The sequence below is a fragment of the Drosophila tropicalis genome, unplaced genomic scaffold (genome assembly GCF_018151085.1).
Source record: "Drosophila tropicalis isolate 14030-0801.00 unplaced genomic scaffold, ASM1815108v1 contig_859, whole genome shotgun sequence".
NCBI lineage: Eukaryota > Metazoa > Arthropoda > Insecta > Diptera > Drosophilidae > Drosophila > Drosophila tropicalis.
In genome coordinates, this window is record NW_027173353.1 from 799,718 (window position 1) to 824,066 (window position 24,349).

The 24,349-nt window shown below is 38.8% G+C and overlaps 1 protein-coding gene across 1 annotated transcript; it reads right to left on the minus strand.

Annotated features, from left to right (window-relative positions):
* Positions 1 to 610: 610 nt before the first annotated feature.
* RhoGAP100F (Rho GTPase activating protein at 100F) lies at positions 611 to 21,625 on the minus strand. The gene is given in 13 exon segments (XM_068298093.1): positions 611 to 7,187; positions 7,189 to 8,606; positions 8,670 to 8,805; positions 11,038 to 11,291; positions 11,678 to 11,822; positions 11,824 to 11,955; positions 12,016 to 12,095; positions 12,155 to 13,292; positions 13,366 to 14,483; positions 14,557 to 14,824; positions 14,885 to 15,132; positions 15,135 to 15,471; positions 21,554 to 21,625. Coding segments are annotated over 13 exon segments (5,586 nt in total). The 5' UTR covers positions 21,608 to 21,625; the 3' UTR covers positions 611 to 6,929.
* Positions 21,626 to 24,349: the final 2,724 nt, after the last annotated feature.

Below are 24,349 nucleotides of genomic sequence, written 5' to 3' on the forward strand. Positions count from 1 at the left end.
TTTGGAGACTTCAATGTACTCCTTTTACACTTCCGATGCATGGTATTCATATGTTTCTATTTCTTGCTAACTTACCAAAGGTTTAAGTTGACAAAAATCATTAAAAATTACAAAGACGTTTCTTTGCAAAAACAGTTATCATTCAAATATATGTAGATAAGTAGTTCTTGGAAAATGAACAAAAACTTCCTGTCAAATCTCTACAAAAGACTTGAAAGATATTTTGGTGAATGTGTTTCACCCGAATAAAAGACTTTTACTTGGTTTTAAGTCTTACTAGAACAACATGGAGAAAGTAAAGCTTCAAGAAGCTTTTTAGCTTTTCAACAATATGGAATGTGTCTCAACTTTTTCTTAACAGAAGGCGTTAATGTTATGGGCTTGTTTTTTTTATCCTCCTGATGCCCAGAGGAGAAAGAATGTTGGATGTAAGATGTTAAACCATCTAGCAACATGAACACTCGGCAACATGTCAGTTGAGCAACATGTTGGTGGCTATGCAACATGTCGTATGAGCAACATGGCCAAGGATAGCTTTAGCTTTCAGTTAAATATACTTACACTTTTCTCATTTTTGAAAGTAATTTGAATATTTGAAATAAAAACTCAATTCACGTATGATCATTTTTATTTATATGTATATATTTTCATTAAATAATGTAACATCGCTTTATTCTCACGCAAAGAACTGTTTCGGATTTAGTTTTTGTTTTGGGTTTCTTGTAAGATAATTGTTATTGTTATTATCATTTTGTTGTTCGGAATAAATAATAATAATTGTTTAGGTTTTTTGTTTCTTGTTTACTTATGCATTTAGATACAATATTACCGCTGTCCTATGTATGTATGTATGTATGTATGCAAGCAAACACGAATGCAGTTTCTTTGTTTTTTTTTCTTGTAATATTTGTCGATTTTCAATATAGTTAATAATTATGTTATACGCTATATGCAAAGTATTTATACATATATAATGTATGTGGTGTGTGTGTATGTGTGTGTGTGTGTCTATGAATGTATCCTTATTATTTGTTTTGTTGGTATTATGTCTAGATTAATGTTACTTCAATTACTTTTTACTTTGTGGCAGTGGTAAATCAGAGTATTATCTGGTCTTGTCCTTCTACATTCATTATACACTTGTCTCCTCTCTCTCTATCTCCCTCTCTTGATCGCCTTTTCTGCTGAAATTGTTGAAATTTTGGTTTGGTTTTCTTTTTGTTGTTTTTTATTTAAATAACTAACATTGAGATATTGCTGCGTTTAAGGAATCAGGCCAAGGTTTCCATACATATGCAATTAGTTGGAATAAGGATTAAAAGGGGGGAAGGGTGAAAATTCTTAAGAAAAAAGGTAAATACATTCTCATCAATAATTTCATTTTGGTTGTTGTTGTTTTTCGTATATGTGTGGTGGGTTTTAGAAAATGATTTTCAAATACAATTAGAATAAGGTATTTGTTTTTGTTTTTAAATAGATTTTAGTTACTTGTAATTTGTTAATATGTTTTTTTTTTTTGTTTTTGTTTACTCTCCTCTACTTTGTATACTAGCAAAATTCCAGCTAATAACGCCATTATCTCTTTATTTTCTCCGATTTTTGTTTCGATTCTCAACTATTTAATTGTAAACTATTTATTGTTTTATTAAACATTTTCCTCTTTCGTTTCATTTGTTTTATTGCATTCGATTTATTTAACTGGCGTATTAAGTAGTTAGCAAAATGCTGGTGGTAATATTGTTTTTGTATTCATTTTAATAGTTTCTCATTATTGTATTTTATTATTTGTTCTAATAATTCTCTATTACATTTTGGTTTTGTTTGTTTTGTTTTGTTTTAGGAATTGTATGACGCGCTAGAATATTTCAAATGTAAATTAAATTTGAAAACTTAATTTCATACTGAAAATAATGAAATTAAATACTTTTCATATTGGGGATTTTCGAAAATAGTAAGATATCCATCTTGCTGTGGATGTTTTGTCTGTGTGTGTGTGTGTGTGTGTTGGTGTTAGATGAAAACTCTCTGTCTGGCATAGGGAGTTGTTTTTGTTGTTGTTGTTATGGTGATTTCAGTCTTATTAACAAATTGATTGCTTGCTTTTGTAAATTTGTTTGCTGCTTGGATTGTTCTTGTTGTTCTTTATTTTGTTTGTTGTTTCTGCTTGTGTATGTGTATATGTGTGTGTGTGTGTATTTTGACAAAGAGCTAAAAGTTTCAACTAAATTTATGTATTAACATTGATGGAGCATGCTCATGATAAGTGTAATACTTAGTTCTTAGTTTTTCTTTTTGTTTTCAGTTTTTCTTGATACATTGTATACATTGTTTTTTTTTTTTTTTTTTGTATATTTTTGTTTTTCTTGGTTTTTGTTTTCTTGCTTATTATAACTCGCTAAAGCCCTGAGCATTTGGTCTCCATTTACTGTGTTAAGTTCATCAATTTTACTAATTCCTTGGGAACAAAAAAAAAAGGGAGAAGAAACCGAAAATCAATCCCCGAAAAGTGTATCAAAGGTTTCTCACAAGAAATGAGTAATTAATCCGGGTGTAAGTAAGTTCGCAAAGAGTTAAGTAAACGTTTAGTTAGTATTAGGCACATTTTAGTATGTGCATCAAGTCGTCACATATACATACATATGTTTTACTGTATGGGATGTATGGGCAACTTAGCCAAAACCTTAATACAACCGATCTGGTGAGAAATGAAAACCAATTCGAAACATATCTCTATGGGTGTATGTGGGTGTGTGTGTGAGTGTGTGTGTGTGTAATTTCTGCTAGCGTCACTATCGTGTTTACTTTCCTTACATTGTTTTTATTTTATATTTTTTGTTTGGTTTAGTTCCCTTTCGCTAAATATGTAGTTATTTATGTATTTATAATGTGTACGATATTGTGCAATACATTTCAGTAAATTAGTTCGTTTTTGTCGTCGGTTCTTTTTAATTTATTTATTTATTTTTTTCTTGGTTTTTGTTTAACTAACATTAAATCCTAAATTGTGTATTATTCATGTATCAATTCATATTTGCTTGCCAAATTTGCTTTCAACATAGTGTTTTTCTGTAGGTGTGTGTGTGTGTGTGTGGTTGTGTCTGTGAGTTTGCCTTGTAATTTGTCCATTAATTTAGTTAATTATTTCATCATTATTAAGTCTAAGTTAAATGCATATACAATTTGTAGTATTTGGTATGACGGCCAATCAATTTGACATTTCTTTTTGGTTTTTGGTTTTTTATTTAACTATAGTTGCTGCTCTGCCGCTATTAATTTACTTGTTTACGCGCTATGTGAATACTTTGGTTTTGCTTTTTTTCTTTTTAACAATTTATGTATTTAATTATTGTGTTTTGTATTCTCTTTTCTTATCGTTTTTTATTTAAGTTTAATTTCTTTTGCACTTCTAATGTCGAATTTGCTTTCTGTTTTTAGGTTTAAATGTACGATATGACACAGTGATATATTTTCCATTTATAAGTAATATATATTTCTATATATACACATACATATAGAAGTACAAGTACAAATGCCAGGATTAAGCCAACACAACACATATAGCCCAAGCCCAAGCAGTAGCAGCATTTATTCCCACGCAGCAATTCAAGCACCCCCCGCCCCAGACCATAACCAAAAATTTCCACTACCTACAGACAACTACATCCCTATCGACCACCATCACCACCATCACCACCACCACCACAAATCCACTACGAATCCACCTCTGCCTTTGTCTTAAAGCTATGCTAACTATGTGTATGTATATAAGTATATATATTCATTAACTAAAAAGCCACAACACTTTGCAAAACCAATTGAAAAGTTGCTGCTCTATATTTTTATATGTTTCGAATTTTTTTTTTTTTTGTTTTAGTTAGAATACACTTTTTGGATGCTCGTTTTGTAACTTGTTTTCTTAGGGTCGTTCAACGATTAAAGCTTTTGGGGGAACAAATCATAAAAACAGGGAAACGAAAACTAAAGGGAGATTTCGACGACTAAGCCGCAGTATTTTTTGATTTCTTGATATCCTTGCAAATAACATTAAACAGCAATAAGCACAACTTAAATTATATATAGTTAAGACCGATTTGTTTTCAATCGTTATTCCAACTCCAGTCTAAGAAGACTTTCTCCAAGTATAACTACTGTTTGGACCGTCGTTAGCTTGATGATATGGTTAAACGATATTAATTTGACTCTAAGTATAGTTAACTAAGCTTTTGATTCGGACAGACATGATGTCAGATTAAGCTGAATTTAGATTTGCAAGGATACATATATTTATATTTATGTAAAGGGGAACGAGTTAAAAATCTTAGTAAACAAGAAGGCGACAGCTGTAGTAACAATGTTTTTTGTTTTCTCTTTGGTTTCTTGAAAATTCTTAAAATCATTTAGGATGGGGGCACAATAATTGTTTGTTTACGTTTGTTTCATTCGCGACTTTTAAAAACTCTACTTTCTAGATAATGTATTAATCAACAATTCACTATTTGTTTTATATAAAAATCATTTTGCTCTTAAGCCTTTAATTTCTTAACTCTTTGGTTTCGAGAATCATATATCATGTTTAACACGTTCAAGGTTACTTATTTTGTTTTTTTTTTTTTAGCTTTTCCATTTAAAAATCAAAAATAAAAGTTTTGACAACAATTAACTGAATAATTTGCTATTTAAAATCTCAACTTGGCTGCGCTTTCTTTACCATTTGTTATTTTGTCCTTTATCCATTTAATTGTTTTTATAGTTTTTAAACAAATAATGCACAATTTTGGCTATAAATATATATATGTGTGTATATATATTGGTAGGTAGGTATGTATATATGTATATGTATGGTTTGTTAATTGAATTTGAATCTCAAGTTGAATGTGAATATGATTTGGTGTCTGTTTGTGTGTGTCATTGCTCTAGGAAGTTGTACTTTTTTCATGAAGACGAATGATTATGATTTGTGGTTTTTCGGTAACTAAAATAAATCAGATAATTATTTCTTCTTTTTGTTTGCTATGTTTGCATTTTCCAATATATTATCTATTATATGCTTAATGCTCTTGTTTCGATTCTTTCGTTCCTTTTTGTTTAATTTGGTGTTTTCGAATAGCTTGTAATTAATTGGTTTAGGCTAGTTTATTTATTGCTTACTATATGCTCTGCTCCCTGGCTGACTAAGTTATAAATATAAATAATAATTAATTAACTCTACTCTAAATAATGCTAGATATATGCCCAAAGCCTATCACTAGATTGACTAGAAACTATATTGAACTGACAAACATTGACTAACTGACCGATCGGCTGACTGACTGACTGACTGACTGACACAATAGTTAAAGCACAAACGTTGTGGGTATTTACAGTTTCTTTTATGTTAGATTTTTGTTATCGAAGATCAATTTAATAATGGTTTATATGTAGCAGAGTTGTTATATGTATGTATATATTGATTTCGCATTGATTTCTATATCGAGTTAAGCACAGTTGGCCATATATGTAAGTAAGTATGTAGTTGTTGTTGTTTTTTATGTATAAAAAAAAAAGCTTCATTCAAACATAATGCCTGTAAAAACTGTCTTAATTGCAAAGCCTCTTTAATTTGTTATCCATATAATTTATATATATATATATTATATATAGATCATAATTTTAGTTGTTCTTTTTTTTTTTTTTTTGGTTTTTTATTTGTTGTATATTTTGTTATCTTACGTTTTTGTTTTTTTTTTTTATTCTTGTTAAATGTTATACTGTCTTTTTTTGTTTTTTGTTGTATATTAGTGTGTATATCAGACTTTGTTTCATACAAAAAAACTAAGCACATTGATTCGTCCATAAATTCATGTATTGTTAGTATGTTTGGGTGTGTCTTTCTATGTGGGTGTGTGTGTGTGAGTGTGTATGTTCGTTTCTTTGTCCAAGTTAGTGTTTGTTTAATTTTAGTAGCATACTTTTTAGCGTTCGCTTTGCCTGATTTGAATTAGTTTCAGTTGTTTATATATATTCATTCATACGATGATGATGTGTCTGTATAGAAATATATAGGGCTATATATATTATATATATAATTATGTATAAGAGGACTTGAAGATTGTAGGCAAATACATATATAATGAGTGTATATATTGCTCGAAAAGTTGTCCAATAATAAGTGTTCGATAGTAAAGAGCGAGAGAGTCAAGAATTGGTCACACATCAAAACATATATACAATCGATATATGTATGTATATGTTAGATGTGTATATATGTACATATGCTTTTGAGAGGAAGGTTGAAATCTTGGAAATGTAGTTGTTAAATTTGCTGAATCCTTATATATCCATATTTTGGGTCAAATTGTATTTATTGGGAGGGTCTTCTGGGTCTGTAGTTTGTTTGTTTGTTTTGGTAAATTAAATGCGTGTTCAACCTTTTGTTTAAACTGTTTCCATTGTTATCGTTACTATTAGCATTATTATTATTATTATTATTATGTTTTGTAAAAGTTGTCGTTTTTGTTTTAGTTTCTTATGTCTTTTGTTTATAAAATACTGTTCGATAATGTCCTGGGTCTTTATTTTGTTTCGTTTCAGGCAACTGACTGAAATTTTTGAAGCTGCTTTATTTAGGGGCAAAGCTATTGAAGCAAATTCGCTTTTTTATCGGTCTCTCAGTGGATTGCCATTTGGTTTCTTTATGATATTATGTAGATTTCATTATCCTTTTAGTTATTCATAATTAATAGTATTCTATTAGATTGTTTTGTTATTAGCTTTTTAGCATATTTATTTATTTTTTAAATTTCTGTTTTTCTTTTTTAATTCTGTGTAAATTTGTAAACTGTAAATACTCCAAAAGAACACGTTCAGCATGGTTTTGTTATGTATGAATAACGGTTAAGCTATAGCATTATAGGCATTGAATGATACTCTGTCCTATTCCGACGGTTCACTCATTTGAGATCATCGTACTCATCGCTGCCGTTCTTGGACGACTCACCCGACGACTGAAAAGCAGACATTACGGATGTTCGCTTGTCGGCGGCAACCGATGCAGCGCCTAGCTTATCCTCACTGATGTGGTGTCCATTGTTACTACTGCCACTGCCGCCTCCATTGCTGTGGGGCTTCTCGTCAAAGGCATCGAGAAATGGATTGGTTGCCGCATACTGAGCCCTATATGTGCCTAGTGTATGGTAATTGTTACCCCCCGTTGGCAAAGGGACGAGAGCTGCTGCTAGTGTGGGAGCTGCTGCTGCTCGTATAGAAATCATAGCTATTGGTGGAACCAGTCATGGAACTAACCCCACTACTGCTGGCCGTACCAGAGCCACTGCCACCGGAATGGTATGATGAGGAACTGGCTGTGCCGCCAAAGAGAGCGGCTCCGGCACTTGGTCCATCTTTCTTTGGCAGGGTTCCATACAGATGCATGGCATTGTGAGTGCCATTGCCATTCGTGCCAGAATGATGGTTATTACTGCTAGAATGATTGCTTGACGAACCGTTGCCCAAGCCACTGCTACCAAATAGTGTGCTACCGAAACTTCTGTGCTCCGAACCCGCCCCCGAACCTGAACCCGAACCTGACTTATGGCTACTACTCTCATTCGTATAGGTTGTGGTGGTGCTTGCCGAACTGGCCACTGTGGTGCCGCCAATGTAGGTTTTGGTCTCCGTTTCCGAGGACGATGACGAGGCCAGACTGTCGAATAGACGACGTCCCGTCGACACAATGGACGACGAGGTGGAAGCGCTACTCACTGCTGCACTTGTATTGGATTTGTTGTTATCCTTGGACAGGCGTGATGGTGACGAGAGCATTCTCTGGCTGCTGGTATCAGCGGATGATGATGTTGTGTACTTGCTGATGGCTCCCGTTGTGGCACTAGGCTTCACGGAAGGGGAGGAAGAGGAGCTGCCGCCTGATGCTATCAGTTGATAGGTACCTTTGGGCAGACCATCGCCACCTCCTGGCGGTGATGGTGATTCCGGTGACTTGATGGGTGTAAATTGGACACGCGGTTCACGTTTCAAATACTTGGACATCAGCTGGCTGGTGGTCATGGCCTGAGATTGGGCCAGCAGAGCATTGGTAGAGGCCGATGATTTGTACGAAACGAGATCGTCCGAGTCATCTGAGGATGTGGTGGGTGCCGATGTACCCGTTGATCCTGCCGCACTCAGCACTGTGGCCTGAGATGAGCTCGAACTGGAGGTGGCACTCGACTTGTTTCGTATGGCCTTGTAATCTTCAGTAGAAATGCTCGACTTGCTGGGCGTGTAGTTGTTGCTGCTGCTAATGCCGTTGTTGTTGCTACTGCCGTAACTGGTCTTTTTGGCATCCAGACTGGCGTACTTGGAGGAGCTATAGCTGGAGTTGGAGTCATCACGTTTGTGCGGTTCATAGAAATCGACATTGCCCTTGCGAAGTGGAGTTGCAGTTGCTGTGGTGCTACTTAGGCCCTTGCCTTGAGCATCCGATTGGGTGGTGGGCGTTGTCAGATCAATGTGAACATCTTTCTGTAGTGGCGGCTTCTTCTGCACAATCGAATAGGGGCTGGCAGTATCGATAATTTTCACATGTTTGACGGATGCAGGTGAAGCACCTCGCTTAATTGTATCAGTGCCTAAGGGGTAACAATCGTTATTAATAATCACAAGTGTCAAGAGTCATCATTTGGGCTACTTACTTTTACCCGATCCCGAACCCGATCCCGAGCCGGAGCCCGTCGAAGCCGAGCTACTGCCTGGGGAGGGTGTGCCTGGAAGTGGCAGTGGCGATTGGTCGGGAATTACTGAGCCCGCTGAGCCCGCCAATTGATAGGGCTGCAATAAACGTTAAGGCGAACAGAGGGAAGGAACGAAAGACAAGACAAAAAAGAAAGAAAATTGGTCAAAATTTAATCTACAAAGCATGGAAATTATTTAATTGTTATTTTCAAATATTTGTCGTGGGGTTTCTTGGGAGCAAGGAGACACAATACGTGCAGTGTATATAATGGAATTTTCAATTTTGACACAAAAATTTCTTGGCTGTGTGGGTTTGCTTGTGAGTGTGTTAGTAGGTGATGTTGTGTATGTGTGTGACGAACATTCAAAGGACAAAGACAAAACTGTTTCGGTGTTCTGGTGCTGATTCGGGGGTGCGGCCAATTCGTAAACCAATCTCTGATCCATGTTTTCTATGTGAATACTTATTGTGATTGTTGGTGAATTAATGGATATAAGTGAATTGTGCTAAACATGCAGGGTGCGGGTGACCAAGTAGAAGTTAGTTAAAGCAGTTAAACAATTTACAATACTTAATTTTTAAAAATCGTCCTAAATAACAGTTACATGTCTCAAAAGGGACAGGGAACAAACTTGCCTCATTTTGTAATTCATTATTTACAATCCTGTTTTAAAATTGTGTAATTTAATTCTTAAAGTAAGTCTAAGCTTAGTGGGAAAATCAAATCAAATCTCTTCTGACTCTAATCTTTTTGTTTTCTTACAAATCAGTATCTCAATTTTCATATCTTTAAACTTCTACATAATTTGTGTGATTCTTTAAGTTTTAATCAGACCTAAACTTTAGAAAGAACATTCGAAACATTTGATCTGAATATTCATTCATCTACACAATGAAATTAATTATCAAAATGTATTAAATATATTAATAAATGCTTTATATATAGACAGTTAATATATTTAAAACTTAAAGGTTTATTTTTTAAGTTTCTTTTATCAATTTCGAGAACTTTTAAGAAAGCTTATTAGAAAACTATATATTGACTGGGATTGGTTTCATATATATGCAAATAAAACAATTTAAGACAAGTGACTAAGCAAAAAATGTACTCAACTGGTTACTCCGCTTAAGACTATAAGACTTAGGCTAGTTGGATTGATTATTTTTGGTGCTTTTAGTGGTGATGTGCTTAATATTCTCAAAGTGGACAAAAGCAACAACAAAACTTTTTGCATCGTTAAACAACTGTACACAACCGACTGACTAAGGAATTTGTCCTAGTTGGGGACGGGTAGGGAGACTAATGGCGGGATTAAGAATGGTCAATGATTGATGAAGTTTGTACAATGATGGTTTTCAAGAGATATACATATGTATGTATGTATGCATTTGTACAATGTAATGATACATAGAGGCAATTAGCGTGTGGTGGACGATTTGGGTTTGTTGATAGTTGTTAGCATGTGTTAGTTAACTCTCTAACATACAGTTAATCGTATGTGGACGGGGACGGGGGCTGGGGGCCGTGGAATGGTATATACACATAGTTTTGATTCGAATGTTAGACATATTTATATGTATGATACAAAAATGGGGGGAAAGGGTGTGGTCATTATGTATAGTTTAGTTTTTTTTAAATAGTTTTACCAGTAGTGGGCCAATCATGCTTTCAACACGCCGTTAACATTAATCACATCGCTCAAACCATCATCATTACCATTCGCGATTACAATGTTTGTATCGAAAGAGTTTCGATATACAATTTAATTGACAATATTCAGTAAATATATGTTCATTTTCACAGTTACACAACGTCAATATGGGCAAATAATGAATTAATTGAATTGAAGCGTACAAATCAAATGAACAACAGAGAAGACTTCAATATACATATATGTATAGAGTTTGTTAATTCAGCAGATATCAAGTATATATGTATATATAAATTATGCTTTGCAAACGGTCAACAGGAAGAGTAATAGAAGAGCAAGAAAAATCGTTATGATCATGTTTCATTTTCATTGATTTGCTCTGTGAGTGTGTGTTATATGTGAGTGTAAGTGTTTGTTTGTGTGTGTGTGTGTGTGTTTAGACAGAATGGCCGAAATAGTTTCCAAACAATATTTCTGTCATTCCAGTATTAGTTTGTGTTTAGTTTAGTGTTGAAAATGCATATGAGTTAGTTGTTTAGTTTTAATGTTAATTTCTGATGATCCTAATAAAACAAAAATTAGTCTCTCTTTAATGTTGTGGTTGCTGTTATTGTGGTTGTTGTTGTTGTTTTGTAGTTTCTTGTTTCAGTTACTGTTGTTGTTGTTGTTGTTTACCTGTTGCACCGCTTGTTGCAAGGCTCGATGCGATTGAGCTAACTGACCCACTACTGATTGATACAGATGAGTGTTGGCTGTGGCTGAGAGCTGATGATGGCCTTGGGAGAGTATGTTGGTTACCGAAGTGGACGAGCGTAGAAGATTGCCCGCCGCCATGAGCTGCTGCTGCTGCTGCAGTAGTATTTGCTGTCTGTCCGCTGGCAACGCACTGACTTTGCTTCCACGCTGCCCTGTTGACTCGCCGCGCCGACCTGTCTACATAGGACTCTGTATTAATCAATATTAATGTGAATGGCGGGTAAGGAGGCAGGGTGAGTGGGTGGGTGGTTTGGGGGTGGTTTAGTGGGTCAGATTGTGTTAAAGTGTTCATAAACGGTGGGGTGAAGACAGAGAGAGAAATATGGAGATGGAGAAAGATAGATTGGACTCAAAACAGCGGCTGCTGCAATTGCTGCACTTTTTGTTTTTATTTTTGGTCATTCAAAGCAGAAAAATAGAAGGAAACTCTTGCAAAACGTGTGAGTGTGTGTGTGTGTGTGTGTACTGCTAGTTCTTCAAGTGTTTGTGTGTTTTTTGGTGTGTGGATGGATCTGGGATATAATGGATCATATTTGTAATTGGGCAGTGAGTACGTTACCTGAAGCAACGCCAGCCATATTGCTCATACTGCCGGCTGTGGTCATGTGCTGCGCCAGCTGCTGATGCTGCGTCTGCGGCTGTGGCCATATCTGTAGTAGATACTTCAATACCGCTATCGGCTGGGCATGATCGATATCTGCCCCCCGGCTGCGCACTAGCCGAGTGCAGCATCAGCGGTGGACCCATCACTGTGGCCAGCGCCTGGGCGGACATCTTGTTGCGTTCCGAATTCGAAACGACCAACGACAAATGATCTAGCAGGAAAACGAGAGTAGCCTGTGGAACAGACAACATGAGTCATCCACTTAAAGATGGCAAACAATGCGCTGCACTCACCCTATTCGCCCTTGGCAGGCAATCGAGTATGCTAAGCATCAATTTCGCATTACCCTCAGGATCGTCTGGTAGGCAAACAGCTGGAAGTAGAGGAATACAATTAGAGAGAAAGCTGGTGGAGATACGGGGAAACACTTACCCAAGGCATCCACCGTCATTTGGAAGAGACAACGGGTAAAGAGCGGTTCGGGCAGCTCCCTGAGATAGTCCTTTAGCACGCCGGTAATGACATTTATATCAGGAACATGTTCCGGGCTCAATTCCACGGCACGACTATTACGCTCGAAGGCCTCACGCAATAGGCGCTTTTTCGTGGCCGAGCCACACAGCCGATACAATCCGATTATATCGAGACCACGTCGCTCCACTTCCTCCACACAGCGTCGCAACACAATGGGCACTGGTGCACAACCTGGCGCTCCCTTGGATTCCCGATTGACGACTGTCTCCAGATCAGCTCCAAAGAGTGTGGGATAACCGGCCCTTAAGCTGGGCAGGCCACGTCGCTTATACAAAGCCAATGGATCTGTGTGCCGCATCCGTATGTAGATGGTGCCCCGTGGCTCCACCTTCAGAGCCAACTGATGGAGTGGTGACTGCCGTAAGACAGCCGATAGTGAGATGGCTCCTCGGTAGCAGAGCTTGTGCCGATGCTGTGGATCCCAGGAGTAGACCAACACATCTAATTGCTTATTGCCCACCAAATCCAACTCAAAGGATTCATCCCAATCGAATTGCAAGTCACCTGAACGGACCACTGTGCGAGCTTTGTGCACACGGTCACATTCAATGACACAGTACAGATCTCTGGTCTGTCCTGGTGGCGGTGCACCGGGAGCCACGCCCACATGCTGGCCACCTGCAGCCATCTCTGGAGCCGTTCGCAATCCCCGTCCGGCCAGCAAATGAATCCACAGCATTCCCGATACTCCGCCGATGTCTACGATTGGTTTGTCTAACTTGTATTTGGCGAATTCCGCCGGATTAATGTCAATCTGTCGATGCTGACGCGGCAAAGTTGCACTGGGCGTTGGCGCTGGACTCTGATGGCCACCAGTGCTCATAATACTACCACTTGGGCTTGCCGGACCAGCTGATAGTTCCAGGAGCTGTCGCATACGTCGTATGCTAGGTGACCGGATAGAACCGGCTCCACCAATATGTTGCGAGGACATCGAACGCACTGGTAAAGCGGAAATGGGGCGAGTCAATCCCATATTACGATCCAGAGTGCCAGCACCTAGAATTCCCGTTCTGCTAGAGTAGATGCTTTCGGTCTGAAACAGAAAGAGATTGAATAGTTCAGTAAATTTGTACAGAAAGGCGTAGCATTTCAAACTGGTGACTTACATTCCGCAGGGCATCGTGAATGTTCTCGGCACTACAGGAGAATCGATGTGATCGCGGCTGAGCAAACATATCACGGGTCATGCGCATCTGCTCCGCAATTGCCGAGCTGCTTGGTGCCCTTCGCAACCAGGCGCGATACTCATCAGCCGTGAAGATTGAGGGGCTGGCCGTAATTCGCTGTCTGAGATCTCGTCCACGCCTCGCATCGAACTCCGGAGCGGATGTATTGCCATCATTCTCATCCATAATGCGATCACCGATTCGTGACCGTATCCCCTGTAATCTTACTCCAGGCCTCTCCCGCGGCAGTGAATTGAATTTGTTGAGGTCTGTTGCGCCCGCCAACATGGCAGCTGCTGCAACTGCTCCGCCGGCTCCCACATGGCCAGCTCCACGAGGCATGCTTCCAATGGCGGGTCTGTTGTAGTAATAATAACTTGGACGAGATCCAATAGTTGCCTCTGTATCGCTGGAGTAGTCGAGATTTGGTCGCGAGCGACGGGTCAACGACTGAGCGCCAGCCGCTGGAGGACCGTATTTGGAGACACCGCCGCGTTGTTGCTCATAACGGCCGTAGCGACCTAGAGTACCGCCCACTGCGACAGGCATTGGTGGTCCTCCGGCTGTGCCTGGCTTCAGGCTGGAACGTAGTAACGAATGCCTGCCCAGGGAATTGGAATAGTCTGCATACTCAACACGCGGCAAGTGTTGATCCGAACCGGAACGGGGAAATCGTGCATGCTGTTGGACAATGCCCACATTACCAGTCCCTGTGGACATCCGGCGGGAAGGACCTCCGACTACAGCTGGTCCAGGTGCACCCGGATAAAACGAATGCACTTTCTCGGCCAGACTCTCCAAGGTCCCAGCATTCTGATAGTAGGCATGTGAGGGAGCAAAGGCATGACCATGACCCTTAGTGGGCTGCTCTGTGATAACCGAGGATGGCGGTGGCGGCGGCTTATAGCCCCAATTCGGTGGCTCTCCCATTGCATTCACATTCACTGGTGGTCCCCCTCGCGAATTATAGTACATATCCAGCTGTTCCGATTGCGGACTATAATTATTCAGGCCTAGACCAAGACGGGAGCGCGATTCGGTCATCTCACGGCCATCACCTGCACACAGAGAGAAAGAGAGGAGAAACGGATTAGCATTTCAAATGTGGCTTCCATTTTAAACTACCTGTACGTCTTTCACGTGATGACCGCGGCCGCGGCATTCGATCCGTTTCATCCAGATCCTCGTCCCTCAGGTCTCGCTTAATGACCACCACCGGTGGCGGCTTCTGTTCTGGCCGTGATAACGTTGGCGGTCCCGGCGAGCCAGTGCCCCGATTGCCTCGTCTCTGACGTATGGCAAGAACCAGACGACGGGGAATTGACATGATGATAACAACATCGTCCAGCGACATATGGGTGACGTCCACCAAATTAACGGCAAGTATTTCATCGCCCACCTGCAATGGACACAAAATTATTTCTGTTGTGTCTACTTGATTATCTTTTCTTTATCTTACCCTTAGACATCCGCTGTTATAGACTGCCGATTCCAAAGCAATGCGGGAAATGAAGACACCATCGGTACGATCAGCTCCATTGCCTTCGCGTATATAAAGACCCAATGTCTGGCCCGGACGCTTCACAATTTCAACCAACTGCACTGTATGTCTTCCATCGGCCTTGTTCATCAGCTTGTGGGCCGCATCGACTGCTTGTTTGCTGCCCATGCAACGTGGCTCCAAAATGCGCACAATCATCTCCCCCGCCGCTCAACCGCCTCCAGGGCGGCGGCTGTATTCGGATCATGATCATTCTCAACAGCCTCTATCTGGCGAAAGATCTCGGAACTGATGCCGCTGACCTTACGAAAGTCACCCTGCAGCAGCACGGGATCCTTAACGCCGGCCGCATTTGATATGCTACCGCTTTGACCGCGGTTCTGGTGCTGATTGCCATGATGTTGCTGCTGCTGCTGGTTGCCATGATGATGTTGCTGTTGGCCCTGTTGCTGGTTGCCCAGCGAGGACATCTGATTGGCGGGCAGCGGGCCCGGCGGAGCACGTCCCGGGCTGGCGGTGACATCAGGAACTGATCTGCCATTCTCCTGCAATGCATAAAAGTTGATTTCAGTTTTAAATTATTCTATACTACGCCAGAGCGCGCTTTTAATGCAAATATTCTTAAGTGAAGTGCCAATGAGTGGCTGCTGCATAAATTAAACTAATTGTGTGACGTGGCAAACTACTAGCCAGCTGGCCAGCCAACAACCCACTTAAGCCGCGCTAAAAGATTTAGCTTTGCATTAATTAAGCTAATTTCACAGCTGCTATCCACCTCGTTGCTGCTGCCACTGTCAATCAAAGTGAATTTCCTTATCCTTATATGCATCATGATGATGATGACGCCCCGAAAAGTAGGCAATCATTTTCAACTTGCTTGGATTTCTGTCCAAGCAGCACACGCCAACTGCAATTTCTGTCAACCTCAAAAGGTGATGGCGACTGTACCCACTTTATGTGGCACGTGATGTTGTTGTTGTTGGTGGTGGTGATGATGTCACACGCCTCTGGCCACAATGTATAACTTTGATTTTCCACGAAATTGCTTGTAAATGAAGTTGTTGGCCAAAAGCAAAACGAAGTTTTTTAATGGATTAATGCCCAAGCAACGACTACAAGGCACTACAGAGTAAGCCAACACTTTTTTGCGGTCAGCCAACGTGTAGAGCAGCCTGTACTTTTGGCTAAAAACTCATGTCTGTTGGCTAGCAACAACAAAATATCTCTTCAACAAAAAAAGGCAGAAAAAAATAACAAAATCTATGAAATTGCCAAACTTTGACATGTGTTGGCCAAGAGAAGAGAGTTGGAAGGAGAAAGAGCCATTCTATACACCATCATCAGCGGCAGCAGCAGTAGCAGCCACAGCAGCAGCCTCTTCTCAGCCATTGTTGCGGAACTTTGTCAAACTTGTGCAGCTGTCATTGAAGTTTGTCTCTATCCCCCCATTTCGGCCCAGCTCCCAGCTCTCTCTCTCTCTCTCTCTCCGTTTCTCTCTCCCTTTTTGTTCTTCACCTAACAAAACAGACTTTATTTTATGCATAGTCCTTGTGGCTTGTGTATCAAGTTTTTTTGTTGTTTCTTTTCTGTGTTGCTTCCTGCTCTCAAAGTCAACTTTTTTGGGTATATTCGCATTAAACTATTAAAGTGTGTTTACTATAATGACATTTCACTGTTGGCCAACTCTGAAATGCATAACTATTCACAAAATATATTCAAGTGTAATTTCAAGCTATCATTCCCAAACTAATATACGAGGCGAGAAGTGTATTTTGGCTTTTCTCTTTTGTCTCCTTTTCTCTTCTCTTTTTTACAGCAAATAAAACTATTTTAAGTTATTATATACATAGCTAGTAGCTGCTAGTTTTGTTGTTCTATTAGTGCTTAATAATTATTAGCAGAAGTTGCAAGAACATTTTTATTCAAAATAATCACAAATCTAAAAGTTTAAGCTCATCATTAATTAGTATTTATCTAAAGTTGTCAGAAGTTTTATAACCATTTCAGCTTTTTGGCTAGCCTGTATTTTACGAATCTAACATTTGGTAAACATTATAAATAGACTAAGAAAACACAATGACAGCTTCCGGCAGCACTTAATATCTATATAACTATCCCAGAAAGTGTCAGGGACCTAAAAAATTCTTTGCCATATATGTAAATACATGTATACGTAGTTATAGTTTTGTCTAACTAATTTAGAATATAATTATTAATTCATTATGTTTGGCCTGCAAGAGCAAGTTATGAGGCAGACAGACAGCCAGGGTGGCAGGGGAGGCATATGCTTAAATGTTGTGCAGCGGGGAATCGCTAGCTTAATTGGAAAGTGCATAGTTTATTAACCGGCAAATCCAATAAGTTAAAGTAGCTGGAAATGGGTGAAAAGTAGGAAGTAAGAAGAAAGCTCCCGCTGGCTAAGAGAATATGCAAATTGGCAAGACAAGTTGAATTTGCCATCACCACCACACACACACACACACACACATACCCATTCATAGCCACATGTGATGTGAGTCATGTTCGAGCCACGTTAACAACAACAACCCTCGGCTCTAACACTACTGCCTGTTTAAACTCACCTAAACTTTATGGCTCTGTCTTTTTGCTGCTGACTAAGCAGCTGCTCAACCTCAACCCTGTTGCGACAACTAATTGAAAATAGTCAACACATTACAGACGACTCCATCTCCTTCTCCTTCTTTTTCTTCTTCTGTTAAGACATGGTGGTTTTCCTTTCTAATTATTGATGAGTTTTCTTCTTGCCCACAGCAAGCAAGAGAAGGTTTAAGAGAGACAGAGAGACACAGTGAGAGAGGAAGAAAAGCAGCAGCAACCTGCCACTAAGAGAACCATTAGCGGAAGTTGCGTGACAACACAAATCAATAAAATCATTTTTAGTGCCCCCAAAAACACAACAACAGCAAAACAAAAACAAAACGAAATGAAACGAAACAAAAAACTAAAACTGAAATAAACGTCCATCCAAGTCCAAAACGGAAATTGAGTTGAATTGTAATTATGTCAGCGTAGACGCCATTAATGGCGGCCATTTCAGTTTTAGCTGATTCGTTTCCAGTTCACTGGAACCCAGAACCCTCCCACACACTCACATTTACACACGCAAACACCTTCGAGCTAAGTAAAACTACAAACAAAACAACCAACAATGAAAAAATATCGTGAATTCATTTTTCAATAATTGACTAACCATAATTGTAATGACCGGCCAAGTCAAGGCTTCACCCTAAATAGGTACAATTTACCAGAATCTCCAGCTGTTACTCCTCTAACCCCTAATGTACCCTCTCTCTGTTGTTATCGTCTTTGATTTTGACCCACCAATCACTTCGCTCTATTAGGAGGGTTCTATATGTCCTTTGTGATTGATTATCGCATACATTGATTGATTGTTGGAACATGTGACTTGGCATATTCATTTCTTCTTTTTTTATTTTTCTTTGTTTTTGCGCCGATATATATGTACATAGAAAGATACTGATAGCCATTTGAGGCTGAAGTGAATAATTGCTTAGGCTTAAAAGGCATTTGCATTTTTGTCTGGTTTCATTTATTAATCGGCTGTGACTTTGGCATAATTAATAAATATTTGCTTTTGTAAATCAGGCCATTTGTCTAATGGTTCTTAAAGCGATAGTACCACAATGTCACCAAAAACTTGCATTCGCCTTCGCCCCCTAACATCGGCACCACCCAAGCTGGGTGGAAGCTGCCAAGCACCACAGTTTTCCTTCCTTAAACATAATTAGAAGTTGGTCAACTTTTTGATGGTCTTGACGTGCTTGAGCAACTTTTGCACTAAAAATGTGACTGAAATTTGCTTAATTCGTGTAATTTGTTGAAAGAATTTAAGAAATTATTAAATTGCACAAACAAATTGGTTGGCCTTAAGCTTTAGGCTTAAGCCTTTTTCCACTTTTTTACATGTTTCACCTTGTGGCCCAAAAGAATGAACAGGCAGCAACAATAACAACAACGTCATCAGCAGCGCAAGCCACATAATTATAAATTTAAATGTCTTTTGTACAAATGGGACGAAGCGAAATGTCCCTTGGCAATGTCCTTGCTGCTGTTACCATTGTTGTTGCTGTTGCTGTTGCTCTCCATGCCAATTACATGTCACTTGGTTGGAATTTCAGGAATTTCACTGACAACAATTAAATGCCAAATGCACAGCACAGCACAGCACAGAACGCAAAATGCAAAGAAGAAGCAAATATGGCCATAGTCAGAGTCAGAGAGCGAGCAAAACCCACCAGACAACACCAACAACAGCGACAACAACAATAGCAAATGTTAATAATAGTTGTCAGTTGCAGCTGCTGCGCTAATGTCAAAATATATGGCACACAAAACCAACCGAAGACATGGTGGACATGTCAGACCAACAACAATTGAGACACTGCCATGGCAAGGACGTGCCATGGCTGGTAGTAAGTTTGGGTTGTCTGGAGACTGGGCAATGTTAAGATAACCACAAATTAAGGCAAACAACAAAGGCGGCAACAACAACAACAGCAATAGGGCTGTGGGCAGGACACATTACCCGCACTTAGAGGCAAACAGGCCCACAAGGCGTATACGTGATGTATTGATTAAATTTAAATACGTTGGCAAACAAAAGCAATGCACATACGCACACCCTCCCACACACAGACACACACCCACATACACACAGACAATCTGAGTGCCCCTTATGCAATTAGATTCAAAGGGACCCAGGCAGGATCAATGTCTATCACATGGACATCAAATAAGTTTAGCGTGACGTCAAAACTGTTGAGTGGCTAAATGTGTCTACACACAAAAAGAAAAAAATACCGATTATTTGCCAGGCTCTCAACGTAAAGAGCAAAGAAGTGGCCACTTCTTCCGCCTCCACTAATCCCTTCAAGTTTAATTCAAGCCCCTCCAGCTCTATATATAAGTATATTCGGATGCTAAATAAATCTTCACCCCATTGCTTTACACTGGAATACTAAATGAAATTTAATTTCAACATTTCAAGTAAATTATTACACGAAAAACCGAACCATAAATGCAAATATTTTATACCCTTCATTTCTGTTTTCTTTCTAAAAGTTTAATACAACTAATTATTCCAACTTTGAAACATCTTTGAAGGAATAAGAATAACCAGGTAAAAAGATCAGAAATCCAACAACTTTTTAAGTAGACTTTTTACTTATTGTTTCCCTTGTCACCAATTGCTTAACCAACAGAAAATAGTCCTTTTTTTTAAAGGGTATATGAAAAAAATTAATAATTTGTATTTAAGTGGGTTTTCGTTACGTTGGTCCCGCCTATGCCGTGGCCGCAACTCGACTCAACTCCACTCTCGACTTTGTTTCAACTTTATTTTTTTCAAGTTTTGCCATGAAGTGGGCGGATTGAAGTGCTTGTGCCAGTGGGCATGGACTTTGAGTGGGTGGATTGGTTTGTTCTTTCGTTGGTTCGTTGCCCTTGCTACTCGTTTATAAAATATGCAATTTTATTTATTTTACGCATATTTATTTATGCATTCATCCGCATAAATGTGCACACATACACACACAGGGAAACAAATACATTAATACATATTTTGTTTGTTGTTTTTAACAACAACAAAAAGAATGTACAAAAAGAAAGTGAAAAATGAAATAAGCTCAGAGGGCGAGTAAATCGTTTATGTAACAAAAAAAGCAACAGAAAAAATAAATGTATGAGAATGTGGCAAGCTATGGCGGCAAACAGTGGTAGCTCAAAGCAATATTTGCATATAAATATTCAAGTGAAATGCAAAAAGAAATATATTCACAACGAATTGTCTACGAGCCTCGACCTTTAAGTTACCCTTGCAAGTTGCTTCCTAAAAGTCAACTTCAAAATAGATTTCACATATGTATTTGATTTTACATTAATTAAGAGGTGTTTAAGTGACTCAAGAATTGTGTACTATAAATTAAAATACCTTCACTTGAACAGACTAGCCTAGTTTATATTAAATCCATATTATTTTCTTCGCTGTTTACAGGGTAAGAAAAAAGTTGAAGAAGTGAAATTCATGTACATATATTTGTCCTTTGATGTGATGTGCTTGGCCAGCGGATTTATGGCAGTTTAGTTGCGGTTTATGATGCGTAATACTATGACTAAACTTTTGCCATTTTCCACAATCAAATGACGGAAATATTTTTGACAAAAACAAACTTCTAGAATTCAATTTCCTTTCAAAAGAAATCTTAAATTGCGATCTAATTTAAAGACTTTTGTTTGCTTCAGTTAAAAATCAAATTTATGTCGCTCTTTCTCTATTTTTCATCTACCCTTTTTTTTAAGACTGTTTGCTTGGACATTTCATTTTTGCATTTCAAACAAATATGTTAAATTCCATTTGCCTATGTATAAGAAGAGAACAGTACAGTATTCTATAGCGCGAACGTTTATATGCTTATGTATGTATGAATTAAGACCTTATGTATATGACTATGTCTGCTCTCATAAGAGACAAGGTCTCGCCAAGGAATAAAAAAACGAAATGCCTTCGCATCATTTGTTAATGTGCTATAAATAAACAAATTTGTGCAAATCAAAGCTCGACACACACACCCACATAGTCACACTCACCTTGCGATTGCTGCTTCGGGTCAGGAAACATCCTGTGGTGGCTCTATCACACATTAATTTTGTTGCAGCCAACTTGTTCTTGTTTCAGTCAAATGTCAAAATCTACTCGAGATAATTTTTTCCGTTTGCCTTAACGTGGCAAACATATGAACATATATATATGTATATATATTTATATATAGATATATATATAAATGATGTATCTGTGGTATATGTACTAGTGGCCCAGTTGCGTGAGTGAGTCCAAGCGGTAGCTGGGGGAGCTCACACAGTCTCAGAACCTGACCCTATGTCTGGGGGCTATATTTCTAATTTAAATGATGGTTTCCGCACCTCACGCCTCCCACGACGATTCTCTGCCCTCGCGTTGTGCCGCCTCCAACAACGATTTCGTATTCGATTTTTGTTTCGCAGCTTATTTATTTATTTATTTTCGCTTAGTTCGTTTCTAGTTCGTTGTGTCAGGATGTGGTTATAGTTGGTAATGATGTAGAGGTGGTGTTGGTTCGGTGGTTTCGTAACTCTTACTTAAGTTATAATTTGATATGTTTCAGTTTTTGGTTGTTGTTGCTGTTCCCATACACGTCTTACGGCTTAATACCAATTGTTTCATTTTATCCGATTTCTATTTTATAAGCATACAAAAGCTATGATAACCATATAATATACAATGCTCCCACTCACTCAGTCACCCACACTCACTCTTTTTATCTGTATCTGTGTGTGTGTGTGTTTGTGTGTGTATACATGATTGTGATTTCCTTTTTTAGCTGCCTTTTGTTGCCAAGCGAATAATATTTATGTTTGCCTTTCACGCTTCACTTGGCTAAAACGGGGCATCATCTCACTCTTTTCCTTCTCTCTTTCTCTCTATCTTACTTGTCATGGCCCAAACAGTTTAGGGCAAACGTTTTGAAAATTTCTACACAATTGATTTAAACGGCACTTTAAGTGCGGTCTGGCAAGCATTCTATACTCCCTCTGTCTTCTATTTCCCCACTCCCATTTTCCACAAGGGCCTCCCTTTGAAAAATTCTTCATATTACAACATAAAAAAAGGCTTTTTGAAATTAAAAACCCAGAATCAGAACACCAACGGAATGGCTGACGATATTTGAACTTAATGCCAACAGCAAAATTTAATTAATGGTCTAGATATTGAAATTTTTATCAAATTTTAAGGATACATATCCAAAGTAAGCAAAAGCAAGGACTTGGTTTCACTGTGTACCTGGATAGTCGGTAATAAGAAATTACTTTTCAGTACAAAAATGTAAAGAAAAGCAATTAACAATTGACGTTTTTCTGTGATTTCCCACTGTACTATAACAGAAAGTGTTCCACTGTGTGTGTTTGAAATTCACAAGCTTTACTCACATCAATTGAGTAAGTTGAACCAAAGCATTTGTAGAATTATTAATTTGAGCCATAAAAGTCAAAGTCTACAAATTGTACTTTCAAATTAAATGAAGTTTCAATTTAATCAAAGACTAATACTCAACATTAAATTCCTCTTTTTCTTAAGTATTTTGGGTTTTTTTTTAATTAAAGCTTTACAATGAGCTAAGAGTAATTACTCTTGGCTAAAAGTTCTTCCTGCCATCTTATCTTTCTCTCCTTCCAATTAATGGTCTGCATCTTCTCATAGCTTCAGCATAAAATGAACGAAATGTTTTCTGAAGAGAGGGGAGGAAACAAAACGCATTTCGCTAGAAATTCATAAACAATACCGTTAGCAAGCTCTCTAGTTACGCGTTGGCCAAATCCCCAAACCATAGAACAGTGGGTGGACTTTACAGACGTGATAAGACCGAACAACAGTAGCAGCAGAAAATGCCAAAAATTACATTTTGCCACTTTTGCAGACAAAAGATGAGCTCCGAAAAACCCAGGAGAAGAGCTGGAAGCGAGAGCACAGAACACAACGCGGCGTATACGCAATGTGTCTGCTGGTGCTGCTGCTGCTGTTGGGCCCAAGTTACGTGGGGTTACGTTGTCGAAGATAATGGCTGCTTTGGGGGCTGCCTAACTGACTGACTGCCTCCATTCTCTGTCTCATCCTCTACACTCTCTCTGCCGTTCCGCTGGCCACCCGCTTGGCAATCGTCGGGCTGTTGAACCTTAAGTGTGTGCGTCTGCTACTCTGACGTTTTGGGTATACGTGTATCTGAGTGTGTGTGTGTGGATGTGTGGGTGTGGGTAGGTGGGTTTTTTTGTGAGAGTGTGTGAGTGTTTGGGGGCGTGAGCGCGCGCATTTAGCAACACAACAAAAAAAATTCTCTATATGGGACAATATGACAGGCAGACCGTCGCCCCCATTCTTCTACTACAGAACATCTTCCCCCCAAAAAAAAATAAGAAAAGGACTAAGAAAAACTGTAGCTCAAGACGCCTTCGGATGAAGATGAGTAAGAATGCAGAAATGATGATGATTCTCTCTTTGCTCATGGATCCAAGTAAATTGTGTGTATGTCCTAGAGTAATGGGTTTATTTTATTATAAATTTTCCTTGGATTTGTTTAACACATAAACAAACACACACACTCACACTCACACACAGAGAAAGACAAAGCGCTTTCATTTGTTTCATCGACATTTGTATCTAGACTTAAATCAAATGATTTCATTTGTATGTGTATATATATTTGTAGATATGTATATTGTGTGCCAAGAAAGATTTAATTGACTACCGTTTCAATGGTTTTATTGATCGAGTGCTTTGATGGCGGTTCTTTAGCAATTTAATGCAGTATTAAAAAATTTATTAGCAATTTTCGTTTTGTTGATTTTTTGTGT